The sequence below is a fragment of the Sciurus vulgaris genome (assembly GCF_902686455.1).
Source record: "Sciurus vulgaris genome assembly, chromosome: 1".
NCBI lineage: Eukaryota > Metazoa > Chordata > Mammalia > Rodentia > Sciuridae > Sciurus > Sciurus vulgaris.
Genome location: NC_136461.1, coordinates 172,142,177 through 172,160,863, shown reverse-complemented (window position 1 = coordinate 172,160,863; position 18,687 = coordinate 172,142,177). Strand labels below are relative to the sequence as shown.

The following is an 18,687-nucleotide window of genomic DNA, read 5'->3' as shown; positions in this document are numbered from 1 at the left end:
AATAGGTAGCTCAGGGAGTTCCTGATCCAAGTGGTGATTACCCAAAAGCACATGGGGTAAAAGTGCATGAATAGCATATGTATTTAAACCTAAACAAGTACAAACTGGTGACATCTGAATGAGCTCTGTGTCCCAATGTTTGTTTCCTGGTTTGGATGTGCTACTACAGTTATGAAAGATGGTACAATTGAGGGAAGTTGGGTAAAGGGTACACGGGACCTTCTGGGAATATTTTCGCAACATGCTGTCTATATTGTTTCAAAAATTTTTGTTTTATTTTGTGGTACTGGGGAGTCAACCAAGGGGCACTGGTACCACTCTACCACTCTATATTACCAGCCCTTTTTTATTTTCTGAGACAGGCTCTTGCTAAGTTCAGAGCCTGGCTTCAAACTTGTGATCCTCCTGCCTCAGCCTCCTGAGTCACTGAGATTACAGTGGAGCATCAACCACTGCACTTGGGTGTCAAAAAATAGTTAAAAAAAAAATACTGTATAGAACACTTAAAAAATATTTTTGGAGTTTCCAGTCTTGGTTAAGAATCACTATTTTTACTATTCTTTTTTATACCTTTATTTATCTATTCATTTTTTATGTGGTGCTGAGAATTGAACCCAGTGCCTCACACATGCTAGGCAAGCACTGTACCACTGAGTCACATCCCCAGCCCAAAGAATCACTTTTTTTGTATAAATGCATTCTAATGTCATTTACAACAAATTAGAATTTAAAAAATCAATTAAAGAATCACTGTTTCATTTCTAGGTTACACATAGCTTCCTGTGTTGCCTTTTAATAAGATACTTTTTAAACTTTTCAGTCTTTTTTTGTATGTGTGTGTGTGTGTGTGTGTGTGTGTGTGTGTGCGCGCGTGCGCGTGTGTGGCGGGGGTGTGGTTAAACCCACAGGTGCTTAATAACTGGACTAAATCCCCAACACTTAAAAAAAAAAAACCTTTTTTGAAACAAAGTTGATGAGGCTGGCCATGAACTTGTGATCCTCCTGCCTCAGCCTCCCAAGTTGCTAAGATTACAAGGCATGTGACACCACACTTCAGCTAACTTTTCAGTCTTTAATCGATCCATTTATTTTTATATATGCTAAGATGGGGGTCCAATTTATTTTCTTCCAGATAAATTATGCCGATGCCTTCTATTAAGTAATCTTTTTTTACTATACAACTAAAACAACTTAAATTGGATACAAAATTTCACCTATTTTTGGATTCCCTACCCTATTCTTCTAATCTATTTGACTATCCCTTTTGTTGATAATTCATTAGAATAAATTGATGTAGTGGACATGAATAAGATTTTAGTTGTATAATATATTGAATATCCTTTCTATTTGGAGTTTCCCAAATAACACTACTCTCAGTATCCTTTGCTGCTTGGCACAAACATGGGTGTGACATGGCCACTACCAAACACCAATTAAGAAAGGAGCAAGGTCAGGGTGGGGGTCTGGGCAGAATTTAGGATGGAAAGCCTGTTTAGAGTGACACTTAGCTATTCAGAAGCAGTGGTAGGGAACTTGGAGTGTAGCTTAGGGGATGATTAGCACACAAGGGGCCCTAGCCTCAAGCCCCCACACACAAGGGAGGGGAGAGGGAGTACTGAGCCTGAGCACCCTCAGAAGTTGCAGATTAGTGGAGTTTTTGAAATTGCTAGATGTTATTACTGATGGTGTTAGGGCCTGCATCTCTGGTCCTAGATTCCTTTATAGTCTCATCTAGTCAGAATTAACAACTTATAGTACTTAGATTCAAGCTGTTTTATATTTTATTCTTGGATTTTATTCATAAGTCTAGTTCCCTATTCCTCCCCCCTACCACTACTCAATTTCCTTACTTGAGCTTTCTCAAATTCTTTATATGTATATATATATATATATATTGTTCTAATTAGTTGTACATAACAGTAAAATGCATTTTGACACATCATACATAAATGGAGGAGTATAACTTATTTGTCTGGTTGTAAATGATGTAAATTAATGGTTTTTATATCTTTGAAGTACTTTTCCTGGTGCATTCTTTTTAAAATTTTCTTTTGTTTTTTAGTTGTCAGTGCATCTTTTATTTATTTATATGTGGTGCTGATATTAAACCCAGGACCTCACATATGCAAGTGGCTCTACCACTGAGCCACAACTCCAAGCCCTTTCCTGGTGCATTCTAATTGAAACTTCAATTTGTTATTAATTTCAAAACTATTTTTTTTTCCAAACAAATACAGCCAGGTATGACAGCTCATGCCTGTAATCTCAGAGACTAGGGAGGCTGAGACATGAGAATCACAAGTTCAAAGCCAGCTTAGCACTTAGTGAAATCTTAAGTGAGACCCTGTCTCAGAATAAAACAAAAAAAGGGGCTAGGAATGTAGCTCAGGGTGGTAAACCATCCCTGGGGTCAATCCCTATAATGAAAAAAAGTTTCAGATTGTTCTCATTTGGTTGTGTCTTTTTTGAATTTTATTTCTAGATATTGTAGTTTTAGCTGTGATGTAACTGGGATTTTTCTATTCCCTTATTTTGGAGGGGCGGGCAGTACTGGGGATTGAATCCAGGGCCTTAGGCATCTAGGAAAGTGCTCTTCCACAGAGCTACATCTCCAGTCCTTTTAATTACTTCCTCTTTCATTTTTTTCTCTGGTATCCCCAAATCTCCATTTTAAAGGTACTTATCTTGGTATAGGGAATTCTACTGATTTTTTGTATACTTGCTATTTAAGTGGATTCTCTTAGTTGCTAGTAGATTTTTATTAGGGTTTTTTTGGTTTTTTTTTTTTTTTTTTTTTTTTTTTAGATTTTTCTTGTTATAAAATCAAGAAAAAAGTATTTCATTTCCTCAGTGTTATATAATTCCCCCCTCCCTTACTGCATGTTATACTAAGAATGTTGATTAGTAGTAACTCTGTCTTGTTCTGATCATTTTACTTAAAAAACAACAAAAAATTTAAACTAAGTTGGGTGTGGTGGTATACACCTGTAATCCCAGCAACTTCAGAGGCTGAGGCAGGAGGACTACAAATTTGAGGCAGCTGCAGCAACTCAGGAGACCTTGTCTCAAACAAGGGGATAAGAATAGCCTAATGGTGGGTTCAGTCCCCAGTACTGTGGAAAAAAAAAAACAAAAAACCCTAAATTGGGAATGTCTATTGAATTTTGTTAGACATCTTCAACATGTCATGATCTATACCTTTTCTGCTTTTATTTTGTAAGGTAACCATGCATGTTAGATTTCCTGTTATCAACCCACCCTTGCATCCCTGGTCGGTAGCTATTAACAGAAATGTCAAGGTCCTGGCATTTGGATGCTTCCTTTCCTGGTTTCACCACCTAGTTTCAAGGCAGATTTTCTCCCATGTTTCATTATTTTGGCTATTTCGATTTTGACTAGGCAGGAAAACAATTACATTTTTTCCAGTAATCTAAAACTTTTTAATTATTAAAGACAACTCAAAAGAGAAATAAATCATATTATAATTCTATTTTCTATTATCTTTTTTGTTGTTTTGTTTTGGGTACTGGGGAATGAATTCAGGGGTGCTCAACCACTGAGCCACATCCCCAGCCCTATTTGTATTTTATTTAAAGACAGGGTCTCACTGAGTTGCTCAGTGCCTCCACTGTTGCTGAGGCTGGCTTTGAACTCTCTATCCTCCCAAGTCTCTGGGATTACAGGCCTGCACCACCACAGCAATTCTATTATCTTAAGTCCCAAACGGTGCTTGCTAATTTGCCACAAATTTCCTTTGGTGTTTGTCACTATGTTCTCAGTCCTACAAAAATCTCAGTTACCCAAGTGGAGCACTTGATGTTTTTATGGATTCTGGGGGACTACTGTAAGAAAGCTTTGCTGCCAATTCTCTCATGGAAAAGCTGCCACTTAAAGAGTTTGCATGAAACCAGGTGGCGATGCCACTCACATTCAGCCATGTATCTATGCATATTTACTACAATTTCAGTGGAATGGATGGCAATAAGGCCAGCTAGATGTTACCTGGAACCCTTAGTCACTTCTGGAACCAAAAATGATCTGTGCCTAGTTAGGTTTTTGACAACAGTCATTTTCATTCATACCTTTCTCCCTTATTCCTGCTATCAAATAACAAAAGTCGTTTGCTCCCAATATTTAGTTACAGGTTATATTCTATTTCTTAAGCAGAATGGTGGTTTCAGAGGTGCTCATTTTATTATGCTTTATGTACATGTTACATATATTCATTTGGAATGCCTTGATACAAATAATAAAGAAAAGCACATTTATACAAATAAGAATGCTACTACCATAGAATGATCTTGATTCTGCTTAAAACTTTCAATTAACTTATTCATAAACCTCAGTATTAGCAAATGTGACAACTCATATACATGTCTTGATGCTAGTTAGAAATCATTGTACTATTAAAAGCAGGAAAAATAGTCAACAATCTCATAATTTTTAAAGATTATATGGCAGGGTAATTATTCTGTTAACACTTCTAATAGAGCTGGATGCATGCCTGTAATCCCAGTGACTTAGGAAGTTGAGATAGGAAGATCGAAAGTTCAAAGCCAGCCTCATCAACTCAGTGAGGCCCTATCTTAAAATAATTTTAAAAAGAACTGGAGATATGGCTCTGTGGCAAACATCCCTAGGTACAAAAAGTGCCCACAAAACAAAAACAAAAAAACTTGTTACAATCCACACTTGCAGTGAGAGAAACAATCCAGAATTGTTTCTCTCATCCTGTCTCTAGGATTTAAAGCAGTTTCTGAGTGGCAGAAATTTCTTCCAGAATCTATCATATAGAAATTGGGACATTATTAGCTGCACTGAGCAGCAAAAAAGAGCCTTCAAAATTCTGGTCAGCTGAAAAAGCTAAAAATTGACCTTAAAAAGGCTGGGGTGCAGCAGATCATTTTACTGTGTGTTAGCAGATGCTAGCACTGTTCAATAGCCAATTCTCTTTTTCCTCGGCAATAGATCCTTAAAAGTTATTTGGTGCAGGACAACTCAAAATAAAGACGAATTTCTCATTCTCTTTTGTAGAAAGTGGGACCAAGCAACTAAATTTGGAATGTTAGTCTCTGTATAAGTTAATTTCTAGGAATGGTCTTAGAGGATAGGGGCTGCCCTCTTCCAAGGGGCTCAGATGCTGAATAGAAGTTTCTAGAAGGAGCAGTTGTCCTGACCGTGACATGAAAGCCACATGTTGAAATGGGGAGGAGCAATATGTAAGGAACTGGATTCCTAGCACTACAGTATCATACTTGCCTTGAACTGTTTCCCAGACTTTTATAAGCAAGAAAAACAAACTTCTACCTTGTATAAGTCACTACTGCTGGAATGAAATCACCACATAAAAAAACTAACCCGGGCTGGGAGATAGCTCAGCTGGTAGAGTGCTTGCCTTGCAAGCACAAGGCCCTGAGTTCAATCCCCAGTACCACAAAACAAACAAACAAACAAAAAACACTAACCCATGTCGAGTTTTGGTTTAATTTCCTTAACCTACAGAGTCTATACAAGTGACACATTATACCTTGCTGGTAGATAAATCTACTGCTGAGATGATCTAAAATAAAAGATGTTTCCCATGGATAACACTGTGTAAACAAACACATTTTCAGAAGGGCTTAATTCCAAATATATGGTTCCCCAGGGCAAAGCCTGAACCTATGGTTTTGGCGGGTAGAGGTGGGAATCAAGAACAAAAAGTACCTGCCTTTTGACTAGCTTAGGATGTAAAAATGAAGTCCCTTCCCAAAAGAGAACTGTAACAAGCAATTTAAACAAAACAAAATGGTTTGTTTTATTTACAATACTCAATGCATCTTACAAATGATATTTTCATTCCCTAAGCCTTTTGGAAAGTAATTCCAGTTTGTGCAATGAGTTTACAGGAAAATCTTAAGATATCTATTAGACATCTTAAACCTAAATCCTAAATTTTGAAAGATAATTCACACTATATTAATAAAGGACTATCTTTAATTAAGAAAAACTAAACTCTGTAGTTAAATATTGCCCTCTGGCATCTTTAGCCCAAATACAAACTGGATTAGCCTATGAAATAATAATAATACCATTAGATTTGGATAAATTATTCTGACCTCCCCATCCCAACAAAATGCATGCACAAAGTAAACATGGTAAATTACATTAATCACATTTTATTTCAATACTTTCTTTTTGGACTCTCTCAACTGTTGTTTTGCTCAATTCAAGGTACAGATAGGTAGGATTCCAGTCTGGAGAAATCTGAAACCAGATTTCCTTGCTTCAGAATAGGGAAGAAAGAGTTCAATTAGGATGCCCAGACAGGTTAGGATTAGGGAGACTTGGGAGTAATTTCTTAGGGTAGGGGGACAGGAGGGCTTGCTTGTTAATAGGAATTCCCTCCAGGACTGACAAAACCTGAAGGGGTCAGTTATTTTCCTATAAGCAGTCTGGGGAGCTTCTAATCCATTCTTCCATAGAATAGGCTCCTCTTTCTCCCTGAATCACTACCCACAGTTTGGTGTCTTCTGAGTTGATGGAAGCCAGCTCCTCTGTTCAGATACCAGAAACTGCTTTTATGTCACATGAACATTTTATGGAACAGGCAAGGAGCAATGAGTAACACTTTAGTTGTGCAAGGGTTTACACCTCATGCATGTAAAAGAGACTAGGAGTAATTTTTATCATTCATATAGTTGCCACCTTTTTTATTTTTTAGTTGCAGGTGGACACAATTATCTTTATTTTATCTATGTGGTGCTGAGGATTAAATCCAGTGCCTTGCACATGCGAGGCAAGTGCTCTACCACTGAGCTACAGTCTCAGCTCACTGCCACCTCTTTTTTTTGTGTGTGGTGTTGGGGACTGAACTCAGGGCCTTGTGCTTGCAAGGCAAGCATTCTTATCAACTGAGCTACATCCCCAGACCCCCAACTGCCACCTCTTAACAACATAAAATGATGGTTTAGCTGAGAGAAGGGACAGAGATTATCTCCATACTGGATCCATTCCAATTTAGCAATGTGTTTCTCCACCTCTACAATCATCTCTCCTCAATCTTTTTTTTTTTTTGGTAGTGCTGAGTCTTGAACTCAGGGCCTTGTGCATACTAGGCAAACACGCTACCACTGAGTTACCTTTCCAGCACTCTCCTCAATCTTTAACACCTGGCAAGGTGGCTGAACGGGTGAGATACTGAACTGTTGTTTGAAAGTCAACAAAATTTTAAGATTAAAAAAAAATAGTGAGGTAGAGTTGAGAGAGTTCAATTAAAATTTTAAGCATAGATGTTTTGGCACATTCTAAAATTAGACTCCCTATCAAATTCTCCTTTTGATACCTTTACAAAGTGCTGACAACTTAGGAATTTTCAGATCTATTTAGGAACTATGTAAGTAAAGCTAACAAAATAAAGTTATTTGAAGAAATCCATTCCTGGCACTTATCTAATATTTACCCCCATATTGAAGCAAATAAAAACAATGCTATCCATTTGCTGAATTTATTTAAACAAATCAATTTAGAAATACCATAGAATTAAACAAAACTTCTGACATGTAAACATACTGCCATGTTCCTGAAACAGATGTTAACACCTGATGAAAGTTAATAATTGCCTGTTAGGAAAGCTGTCCATTAATAAGGCCAGTCTTAAGCAAAACTAAAACCATACTGTTTCTTTAGCTTTCCTAGACTGACAATGCAATACTATCAAACCACATCAAATATAATAAAGACAACATTGGATGGATAGATCAGTACCATTGGTTACAGCTGTTAAACAGTTTCATTCTTGGTGCCACATAAAAACAAGCCAATCACATCAAATAAATCATGGCTTTTTTCTTTATCACAATTTACTAAGTGATGTTAATTATGGTCCTTGTCAAACACATCTGGTAAAGGCTATTTACAGTGTACATGGCCAAGCATGCACTATTTATAGTTACAAAGATACCTGCCAGTTTATTACAATAGAATTACACAGTGCCTGAAAATGATGAAACATCTCACACATCATTTAAATCAATATTTCAAGCAGAAAATGTTCCTTATTTGACCACAATTGCAATAATTACATGAAAATTCTTATAAAAACATGAATCCCCTTCAAGAAATTGATGCATATTCTACACACTACAGGTTAAGGCAGTAAAAAAATGTATTCCTGATAACTGGAGGTCTTGACAATGTCAATTAAAGCTGTCTGACTCTAGTTTTTCATTCTCCATCACATACTCAAAGTTTGTGAATGATTTCATTTTTAAAGTCAAAAAATTAGCAACTAAGTTGACACTGGAAAAAAGTAACTGCTAGGGAAAGAAAAAATTCTAAGCTGGATTTGCTTGAAAGTTTTCAAATCATAAACAAGAGCATTATTTCTTACTTTGAACCCTAAGTGTATAAAATGAATACATAGTTTACTTTTTAAATTTAAAATATACTGTACTTTGAACAATTCAAGTAAGACTATCAAAAATAACTTCGTAAGCCATACAAGTGTCAATTGCATTTGCAATGTTTTAATTAAGAACTTTTTAAAAACTGTAAACTAAACCATGACAGTTTAGTTAAACAAATGGTATATGATTTTTTATTTGCACTTGTGATTCCTTTAATACAAATTGCTACCAACAAATATGTAAAGATATGGCAGATTATGCATTTGATCAAAGCACTTTCATTTAAGCATAGAACAGATTCAAATGGTACAAGTTCGTGCATAAGATCCAAGGAGTTGCCTACTAACTTATAGGCAGTCCTCTCTCTAATCAGAATCCATTATTCCACAGCTGCAGATGATACAGGGCACAATCTGTTGTAAACAGGGAACTGTTGTAAAACTAGGATAATATTCTTAAATTAAGATCATTCTTGTTCAATTGAAAAGACTTTTCCAAGTGTCTTCCAGCACTGTAGTATATTCTGCTGACCTCTTAATTTCATAAATTAACTTTCCTTTGATTCCATTTTTACGGTGGTTGTGTTCACAGTTTTGTTTTAAAAATTGGTTTAAATTTATATAAAACTCTGTACATGTTCACAAATTATTGCATAAACAGCATAATCTTCAAGACAGTGTTTGCAAACACATGTCCAATTCAGGAAAAACAAAATATTCACGTTTCCCGTCTGGCTTTTTTCTTCTTTTTTATTTGTTTGGGAGATTCCCAGTTAGTTTCAGACTTGGCTAGAGCGGGGAGGGGAGAGGGTGGAGAAAGAAAAAAATTCAGGAGGATAAGTATTGTTATGTCTCAACGATACAAAAAATAGTAACTAAAAAAGTGTTTTGAAATTCTCAAGTTTTATGTTTAGGTTTTCAAGTCCTAATCGAATATTCTGAAGTTGAGTCTATATTTGTTTTCCCCCTTTCCTTTTAATCCCAATGTATTATTAGATATGACCATATGGAAATAAAATATTCAACCAGTTTTGACCTAGAGAAAGTGCCACTTTTTGGGAGATGGGGGTCTGGCTGTGTTGCACAGTTCTTAAACTCCTGGGCTTAAGTGACCTTCCTGCCTCAGCTTCTCCAGTTCTCAGGAACTATAGGTGTGTGCCATGGCACTCAGTCACCATTTAAAATGGCTCAGCTTAACTAATACAAGAGAAAAAAGGGTACTATGGACACCAGCGGTAGCAGAAAGGAGAGAGGGAAGAGAAAAAGTATGAAACAATTTGAAGCCTCAACACATATGCAAAGAAAAAGGGAGATAGATCAGACAGGTAGGCAGGAACCCAATCTTCCTCTGTTCTTGGCCTCTGGCTTTCTCCTTCAGTTATCTTAGCAACTTGGCTCTCACAACTGAAGTTCACAAGAGTCAAAGGAATCCAGCGTTTGCAGAAGGAAGGGCTGTTCAATTACTCCATTAAACTTCTAAGATCAGAATCCTCACACTTTTGTATACAAGAAAAACAGTACAGAAGTACACAAAAGAACCAAAATAGAGAATTTCTTACTCTGTGAAGGAGGCACACTATTTTGCTTGGTGTTTGACTTGGATTTTTCTGTCTCTTGTAGCATCGGTGGCACTTGGGAAGAGCTTTTGTCAGAATCACTTTTTGATAAGATAACAGATGGCTCGGTAGGAACAGCAGGTGGAAGGGTCTTGATAGGCTATTTTGGATAAAATTACCTCAGATGTTTATAAAATTTTCAAATAAAATTAAGTATCATTAATATCAAGAAGCTATTTGGCAGAAGTAAATACTAAGATGGTTTCTAAGTTATCAGTAGAAGCACCACAACTCATGTCTGCCCTCTAGTGATGTGACCGAATAACCAAGACTTATTTACAGAGGTTAAGATAAAAACGGAAGGTATAAAATTATAAAATGTCTAAATGACATTCACTTGAATCCAAGGGAATGATCCCATTTTCATTAACTTTTATATTTCAATGTCATTATAAATAGCACATTTTTTTAAAAAAATACTTTTATTGTAAACAAATGGGATACATGTTTCTGTACGCGGAGTAACAGCATACCATTTGCATATTCATACATTTACATAGAGTAATGATATTTGATTCATTCCGTTAATAAATAGCACTTTTTAATATTCTTTAACCATTCAATGGTTCTGCTGACTTCCCACCAACTCTTAACTCTTCATAACTCATGAAAGATAAAGTAGTGAACTTTTGACTAACAGTAGTTGATACTTGCTTCTCTGTTATCTACAAGCTGGCTGTGGGTACCAGTCCTACTGATTCAAGCAACTAGTAACACTTAGGTTCAAATCTTCAGACTTATCCAGTCTGGCAGTAAAATTAAGAATGCTAAAGGAGGGCCTGGATATATAAATATGTGTGTGTGTGTGTGTGTGTTTGTTTCTTCTGGGGATTGAACTCAGGGGCTTGCTTATGCTAAGCAAGCACTCTACCACTGAAGTACATCCCAGTGCTTTCAAATTCTCAATCCTCCTGCCTCCAGTCTCTTGAGTAACTGGCACTACAGGTGTGGTGTGTGTCATCATCTGTGGCAGGGCCTAAATTCTTGAGACTTGCTATTTCTTGCCTTACTGAGGCATAACCATTAATGAATAGTCAGGATCAGTTAATACTAAAAATCCTAGTATTTGGAGTGTCTTGAGGCTGTGAGAGATCAGATTATTTCACTGGCTAGCTCTAATTGTGATCATTATTCTGAACTTCCTATAGAAACAAGGGTAAGTAATGTTTCTACTGCTCTTCTTCTTCCAGTCTCCATGGGTTCAGGAAGGTCCAACAGTAAAAGGACATTAGAAAAGCGGTATGAGTAAAGGCAAATATTAGTATTCCTTAATTCTATTTCAGGTGTCTGAAGTTATACTGTCATTGCTTGGTTTATCTTTCATAATGTTACCTGTATCTATTCCATATCCAAAATTAATTGCACATTTTCAATCATTTCCCCCTCTATCTTACCACTTATTTACAGTAAATCATAGAAGGGTTCAAATATTCTTTACAAGATGGCTTCATTGAAAAGGATTTAAATACAACACCAAAATGCCTCAGTCTCCCAAGCTGCTAAGATCACAGGCATTTGCCACCATGCCCAGCTAAGGGGCCATTATTATCTAAAATAAAAATAAGGGTTATTTAAACACAGTACTGTGATATTAATAAAGTAAATATGATAACTGAGAGGGCTATTATATGATTAATGAGCAGGTAACATATATGGCATGAATGTGCTGAAAAAAGGGATGACTCATCCAGGGTAGGGTGAAAACAAATGAGATTTCACCATACTATTCAGAATGGCAAGCACTTATGAGTTATTTCTGAAAACTACCATTTAATATTTTCAGATTACATGTGATCATGGAAAGCAAAACTGGGCAAGGGGGAACTGCTGTGTAGATTTTACTACTGACAGATATGTGGCTATGGGCAAATTATTCAACTTCTCTAGCATCATTTATATGATGGGTCCTACCTTCTCCTGAGGTTGTTTGTGGATTAGTCTGTGTATGTAAAGTACTTAGCACCGTGCTTCAATGAAATTTTAATTATGACACAATTCTTGAGTCAATGCCTTAAAAATTACCTGGCTATTTTTGATGAGTACTTCAACTGGATCACTAGTGCTTGTGGTCTTCAAGGAAAAAGCTTTTTCTTGTTTTGGACGGGCTTTAGAGGTATTCACTGGAAGCTCTTCTCTAATCTCTTTTTCTAATTCTTCTGTGTCCTACAGAGAAAAGTAATTTATTAGGTGACAGAAATCGTTCATTCTTTACCAATTAAAATCTATTTTGTTTCTTGTCCTGAAGATGCCAAAAGAAAATAATTTCATTTCAGAAGTTGTCCAAGCAACTTCTGAAACATACTGATCACTTCCTGCTTTTTCCAGGGAGTTACATCAATTGTGAATGGGGAGGGGGGAAAAAAAAAAAGACATAAAAGCTGGACATGGATGTCTGTAATTTCAGCTACTTGGGAGGCTGAGGTAAAAGGATTACAAGATGGAGGATGGCTTCAGCAACATAGAAAAACCTTGTTTCAAAATTAAAAATAAAGGATTGGGGATGTAGCTTGAATGTAAAACAATACTGGAGTTCAATCTTCAGTACAAGGGAAAAAAAATAAAGAAAAAAAGTTTTTCACTTAATGACTTTTTCAGGGAACAAAATATTTATACATACATAGTAAAAAGAACAAACAGGGAATTCAAATTTTGGCCATACCACAATCTAGGTATTTAATCTTAGGGACAAATCAGTTGTTTTCCCAGAGTCTCAGTTTCTTCAACTGCATTAAATAAAGTTTGCCTAGAAAATTCTTTTTTCATAAAAATGCATTTTTTATTCAGTAAGCATTAAAGAAAGAAAAAAAAAACAAAACAGAACACTGTTTCATATTCCTTCCCCTCATGCAAATGGTTCTCAAACAAGATTCTTCAAATTTTACGTTTTTTCCATTCTGGTTCATTCTTTGCTTCCTCATCATCAGATTCAATTTGGGCAAAGATGATTTTGGGCTGAGTCCTGGAATAAGCTGGAGAAACCCAATACGGGTTGTCTTCTGCTGCTCTGGCATGACGCAAAATGGCTTCCCTGGGATTATCGTCATCCGTCTTGTCCAGAGTGATGTTCTTCACAATGTAGGATGAAAGAGTGCCCCCATGGGTTCCAACTTGGCCACTACGACCTGGGCCTGCTACAGGAGGTTCAGGTTTGTGCGACTTTAGGGGGTCCAGTCTGTCCTTCTCTAGCTATTTCCTGGTACTCCACTGGCAGGGCTTGTGGAACATAGGCGAGGCATGAGGGGTGATGATGTAGTCCTGGGTTAGAGTCTCAGCTTGTTTTCCCTTCTGCTGGGTAACCATGCATAATTTTGCTCCCCTCTCTTACTGGGATCATAACTGGAAATGGATTCACCAATCCATTTCTAGTTCCAACCATGATCTGGTTCAGCTTTGGATGCCACAGACAGTGCATAACACTTGCATCAGTGACATCTATTTCATACACTCTTTGGAAAGTTCTGTGCTCAAAGAAAATGTGTTTGCTACTGCCATACCCCCTTTGAACAGAGGTACCAGTGACTATGAGTTTATCATCTGGACTGAAACAGCAGTCAGTCATTGGGAACATGGTGGGAAGACCCAAGGCTGAAAACAGTGGCTTATTAAATTGTTGGATGTCCCATAATTTTATTTATTTATTTATTTATTTTTGCGGTACTAGGGATTTAAACCCAGGGCCTTGTGCTTGCAAGGCAAGCACTCTACCAACTGAGCTATATCTCCAGTCTCATCCCATAATTTTAATGTATTATCACCTCCACGAGGGGCAAGGACATTACCATCATAGGAAAAAGTAACACAAGAAGTGTCTGTGCCTGGGTCATGAGCCTAATTATAGTGAAATTTAGGATGAACAGTTAAATTGTGATCCCATATCTGTATGCTTCCATTCTGGCAGGCAGCTGCTATGAGGTTTCCATCTCTACTATATATGCATGTAGTAGGACCCTGCATTGTCCGTGGTTTAAACACACTTTTTTGCTTCCCTGGATTTTCAACTTCCCATATGTTAACAGTCGCATCATTTGAGCAAGTCATAAATTCTCCCTTTATTTTGGGATGCCATGAGCCAGTATGAAGCACTGCTGTATGACCCTTTGTGTTGGCCATGTCCACAATATACTGGTCTCCCTTTATTCATTCCATTACTTCAAAACCATCTCTATCAATCGCCTTGGCCTGTGAGCTTCCAGATACATAAGAATCATGTCTTCTGTGTTACTGTACTATAATGACTTGATCTGATGACATTTATAGGGCTGAAGGGATCAAAACACCTTAAAAGAAGCATCCATTCCAGCAAAGTCCCAAAATTTAATATTGTGATCATATCCTCCAGTCACCAAATGGGCACCTGAGGGATCCAGACCCAAAGCAGAAACTGTTTTAGCTTCAGTGTTATCTCATGTGAGTCAGGAATCTTTTGGACAGGATTTTCCTCTTCTCCTTCATCATCATCATCCTCTTCTTCAAAAAGTGGTGGGTTAAAGGCCCAAGGATATCTTCCTCCATAAGATTAACTGATTCTTCTAACATTTTAGGGGGTAAAGGAGGGCCAATTAACTCATCAGAAGAAGAATCAGACCTGCCTTCACTTTCACTGCTGCTGGTGTCCCTGGATAATGATTTTGAGCAATCTCTGGCCATATTGGAGCCTGATGGTGTGGGTTCAATATCTTCATTTTGTCTTTTAACTCTTTCTCTCTGTTCATTTCTTCTTCTTTTTCTCTTCCAGTGTCTTCCGACTTCTTTCCACAGCTGTTCTTCGAGTTTGCTCAAACACAGCTTCCAAGTCAAAGGTGCGGGCTTTTTTTCCAAACCCCATGAAGTCCATGGTAACCGCTAGCTCTGGCTCGGGTCCTGACGCATCTGAGCCTGTCACTTTGCTGGGACCCGAGTGCTCCATCCATAGCCTGAACACTGGGAAACGTCCTGCAGCTGCAGTCCACACCGGTGCTGCGCACAGCCTGCAACCGGGGAGGAAGTATCTCCTCCTTCCTAAATTTCTAAACCCTATCTAAGTTTTAATGTTTCCATTCTTGTCCTTTAGGCTTTCAAACAGTTGCAACGAAATAATTCTATCATAGTATATGCTTAGTTATACAAAATAAATATGAATATATTAAGTAGGACGATTACTGTGAATTATACTATTCTTCAGCTAACATGTACTGTAAATGATGGTTCTTTCTTTTTTTTAAAAACATGCAAATTTGTTCAGCATAAAAAGTTTAGATAGTAATCCAACAGTGACGTGAATTTAAACTTAGCAGGTAACTTTATAAATGTGCATCAGAAGACAATGATTTATTTTTATCCTAAGTAGAATTCCAACAGTGAAAGACCAACAACTGAAAATAACTACCAAAAAAAGAAAAATTCCAAATGTAGTGATCTTTTATGAATAGGATACTATGAACTATGTACTCTGTGTACAATTTTATGACTATTTAATTTTTTTTTTTTTTTTTTTTGGTACTGGGGATTAAACCCAGGGGCACTTAACCACTGAGCCACATACCCAACCCTTTTTGAGACAGGGTCTTTCTTGCTGGGTTGCAGAGACTGGCTTTGAACTTGAGATCATCTTGCCTCAGCCTCCCAAGCCTCTGGGATTACAGGCGTGGGACACTGCACCCAGCTGATATTTCGTTTAATTCTTAAAACCTCCTAGGCAGTTAAATAACTTCTGCAAAGCAAAACCCCAACAAAAACCAAGTAAAAGGCAGAATGGGAACCTGAATACAGATCTGACTCTAAACCCAGAAAACTTTACTTGATACATTTTAAAAAACAGATCAGCTGGGCACAGTGGTTCACACCTGTAATTCCAGCTGCTCGGAAGGTTGAGGCAGGAGGATTTCAAGTTCAAAGCCAGCCTCACGCTAAGCAACTCAGTAAGACCCTATCTCTAAATAAAATACAAAATTGGACTGGGGATGTGGCTCAGTGGCTGAGTGCTCCTGAGTTCAATCCCTGGTCCACCTAACCTCCACCCCAGAGACAGGGGGTGGAAAAAAACAAAAAAACCAGATCAGATAATTCTAAAAATAGGGTATTCCTTATTCAAATTGCTTGGTACCAGAAGTGTGTAATCTCAGAATTTTTGGATTTTGGAACTTATGTTGGGAATGGTGGTCAAAAGTACCCAAGAAATTTTCACATGTTAATCATGCTTGCCGTAAGTTGAGCATTTCAGAATACAACTATTCTACAAAATTTCTTCCAAAAGGAACTCAACAAAGCCACAATTCAAAAACACTATCAGTAAAAAAAAAAAAAAAAAAAAAAAAAGCCATAAATAGAAAAAGAAACTTAGAAAAAACCTGGCTAAGAAGGATTTCACATAGTATTACTAACAAAGAATATGTCAATAAATTGTTATCAGAGAGTCCTGGTTAAGAAGAAAACCACACCTATTATGTAGTTTTAATTTTTCATAGTCATTGGTTAGCCTTAATGCTTATTCATTTTTACTATTGAAAAATAGAACACGAAAAACTAGTACTAAGAAGATATTGATATCATTTATGAAGGTTGTGCTTCCAAGATAAAAAAGAACTGAACACATACTTAATTCCTTAAGAAGTCATGCAGAAAAATTTTCCACCAAATGGAATAATAAGAAAAATCACTCCTAAGGAGGCTATGCTGTAGAAATTGTATCCTATCACCTACATTTAAAGGAATGAAACCAATAAGTCACATGGTTATAGTTAAAAATAAAATTATACTCACAAGCTGTAATAAAATGAAATAATGTTTTCAAAAATAAATACATGTGTATTAGCAATCTGGTATGTTTTTTCTTAATTTAAATTTTTATTTTTACAGACTGCATTTTGATTTGTTGTACACAAATGGGGTGTAATTTTTCATTTCTATGTTGTACACAATGTAGATTCACATCATTCATGTAATCATACATATACATACTGTCTCATTCTACTATCTTTCTTTCCCCTACCACCTAATCTGGTATGTTTGAAATTAAAATATCTTAAAAACTTTTTTGGTACTGGGATTGATCCCACAGTGCTCTACCACTGAGCTATGTATCTCTAGCCCTTTTTATTTTTTTATTTTATTTTCAGACAGTCTCTCCATAAATTGCCTAGTCTGGCCTTGAATTTGAGAGCCTCTTGCCTTAGCCTTCCAAGCAGCTGGAATTTAAGGTGTGTGCTATCATGCTCAGCTGAAATAATATCTTTGATTTCATCTTTATTATAATCTAAATTTTTTCCCTAATAGGAGAGAGAAAAGAAATGTAGGAGTGAAGCAAAGAGAAACTTTCTTATGATTAGAAACCAAAAAAGCAGGAACACTAAGTGAAATAACCAGCAAAGTGGAAGACTCCATTTGCTATGCACATGATTTTCTAATTGTCCTAAATATTAAGCTTGCAGTTACTCAAGGACAGTTTTTTTTTTTTTTGGGGGGGGGGGGTGGTACTAGGGATTTAACCCATGGGGTTAACCACTGAGCTACGTCCCTAATCCTTTTTATTTTTTATTTTGAGACATGGTTCTGCTAAGTTGTTTAGGGCCTCATTAAGTTGTTGGGATTACAGGGGTTTAAAAGGAAGCCCCGCTCAAAGTGACTTTTTTTGTGTGTGAAATAATGTATTTCCTTTTCCATTTTACCATTTTATAAAATGCATTTGAGGGCTGGGATTGTGACTCAGTGGTAGAGCACTCACCTAGCATGTGTGAGGTACAGGGTTCAATCTTCAGCACTACATATAAATAAATAAAATAATTTTATTACACTATAATGTACTCATTCTTTAAAAGTCAGATCTTTCAAATAAAATGCTTTTCAAGTAACTATCTGATATTTTGTCATTTATCTCTGCATTTTTACAGCATCTTAACACCCTCTTTTCACATTTTCAGCAACAGGTATGTAAAGAATGCATATTGTTTTGGTACTTTACCTGTGCAAGAGAGTTATCTTCACCTTGCTTCTTCTTTTTCTTTTTTTTCTTTTTAGATTTCCCAGTTGGAAGAGCTCCCTCTCCCTTTTCTTTATCATCATCTGAAACCTGATATTAAAAGCAAAAATACTAAGTGAACCAATAGATTAAATTTCCATTATACAGAAAACTATTTTTAAATAATTTCTTTCATTAGGTTCAGTCTTTATCCCCCAAATCTAAATAATAATTAGCAATGAATGATAAAACTGACCAAAAAAATCACGTATTTAAAAAGTAATGAAGTACACAGAATTTTATTCTCCTGTTGTCCAGGATAGACTCCTTTTTATTGTCTTTCATTGCTCGCTACAAAACAATTAGAGAGCTGTATAAACCTTCATGTTTTAAAAACTCATTTGACAGGTAATTCAAACAGAATTTTGGAATGAAAATGCAGAGCCACTTGCATTAAAATTTAATTTGACCCTGTTAAGAGAATGAAATGACAAGTTTTAGTGGTAGAAAATATTTGCAAAACCATACAACAGTTCCAACAAACCAGGATCTAGACTATATGAAGAACAAAGTAAATCAGTAAAGAAAAATCAATAAAATATATCAGTAGTAAAGAAAAATACAATTCAAAGAGAAAATATGCAAAAAATGTGGATACTTCAAAGAATTAATAAGAAGCACATGGGAAATTGTTCAACAACATTAGTTATAAGGAAATGCAAACTAAAACCACATTTTGATAGCCACTAGAA

General features: G+C 36.4%; 1 protein-coding gene and 1 pseudogene across 12 annotated transcripts in view; both read right to left on the bottom strand.

The window, feature by feature from the left end:
* Nucleotides 1-7,472: 7,472 nt before the first annotated feature.
* MTDH (metadherin) overlaps nucleotides 7,473-18,687 on the bottom strand; it is a 63,005-nt gene continuing 51,790 nt past the window's right edge. For all 11 annotated transcript variants that reach the window (XM_079126201.1, XM_079126207.1, XM_079126210.1 and 8 more), the window contains 4 exons: nucleotides 17,939-18,046; nucleotides 12,025-12,165; nucleotides 9,946-10,102; nucleotides 7,473-9,175 (listed from right to left, as the gene is read on the bottom strand). In XM_079126201.1, the coding sequence (XP_078982327.1) occupies nucleotides 9,105-9,175; nucleotides 9,946-10,102; nucleotides 12,025-12,165; nucleotides 17,939-18,046 (477 nt within the window). In that variant the 3' untranslated portion in view covers nucleotides 7,473-9,104. The remainder of the gene's footprint in view (nucleotides 9,176-9,945; nucleotides 10,103-12,024; nucleotides 12,166-17,938; nucleotides 18,047-18,687) is intronic.
* Nucleotides 12,791-16,221, bottom strand: LOC306653422 (WD repeat-containing protein 70-like; annotated as a pseudogene). The gene is made up of 2 exons: nucleotides 13,732-16,221; nucleotides 12,791-13,618 (listed from the first exon to the last, which is right to left on the bottom strand). The product of its transcript is annotated as a WD repeat-containing protein 70-like (transcript).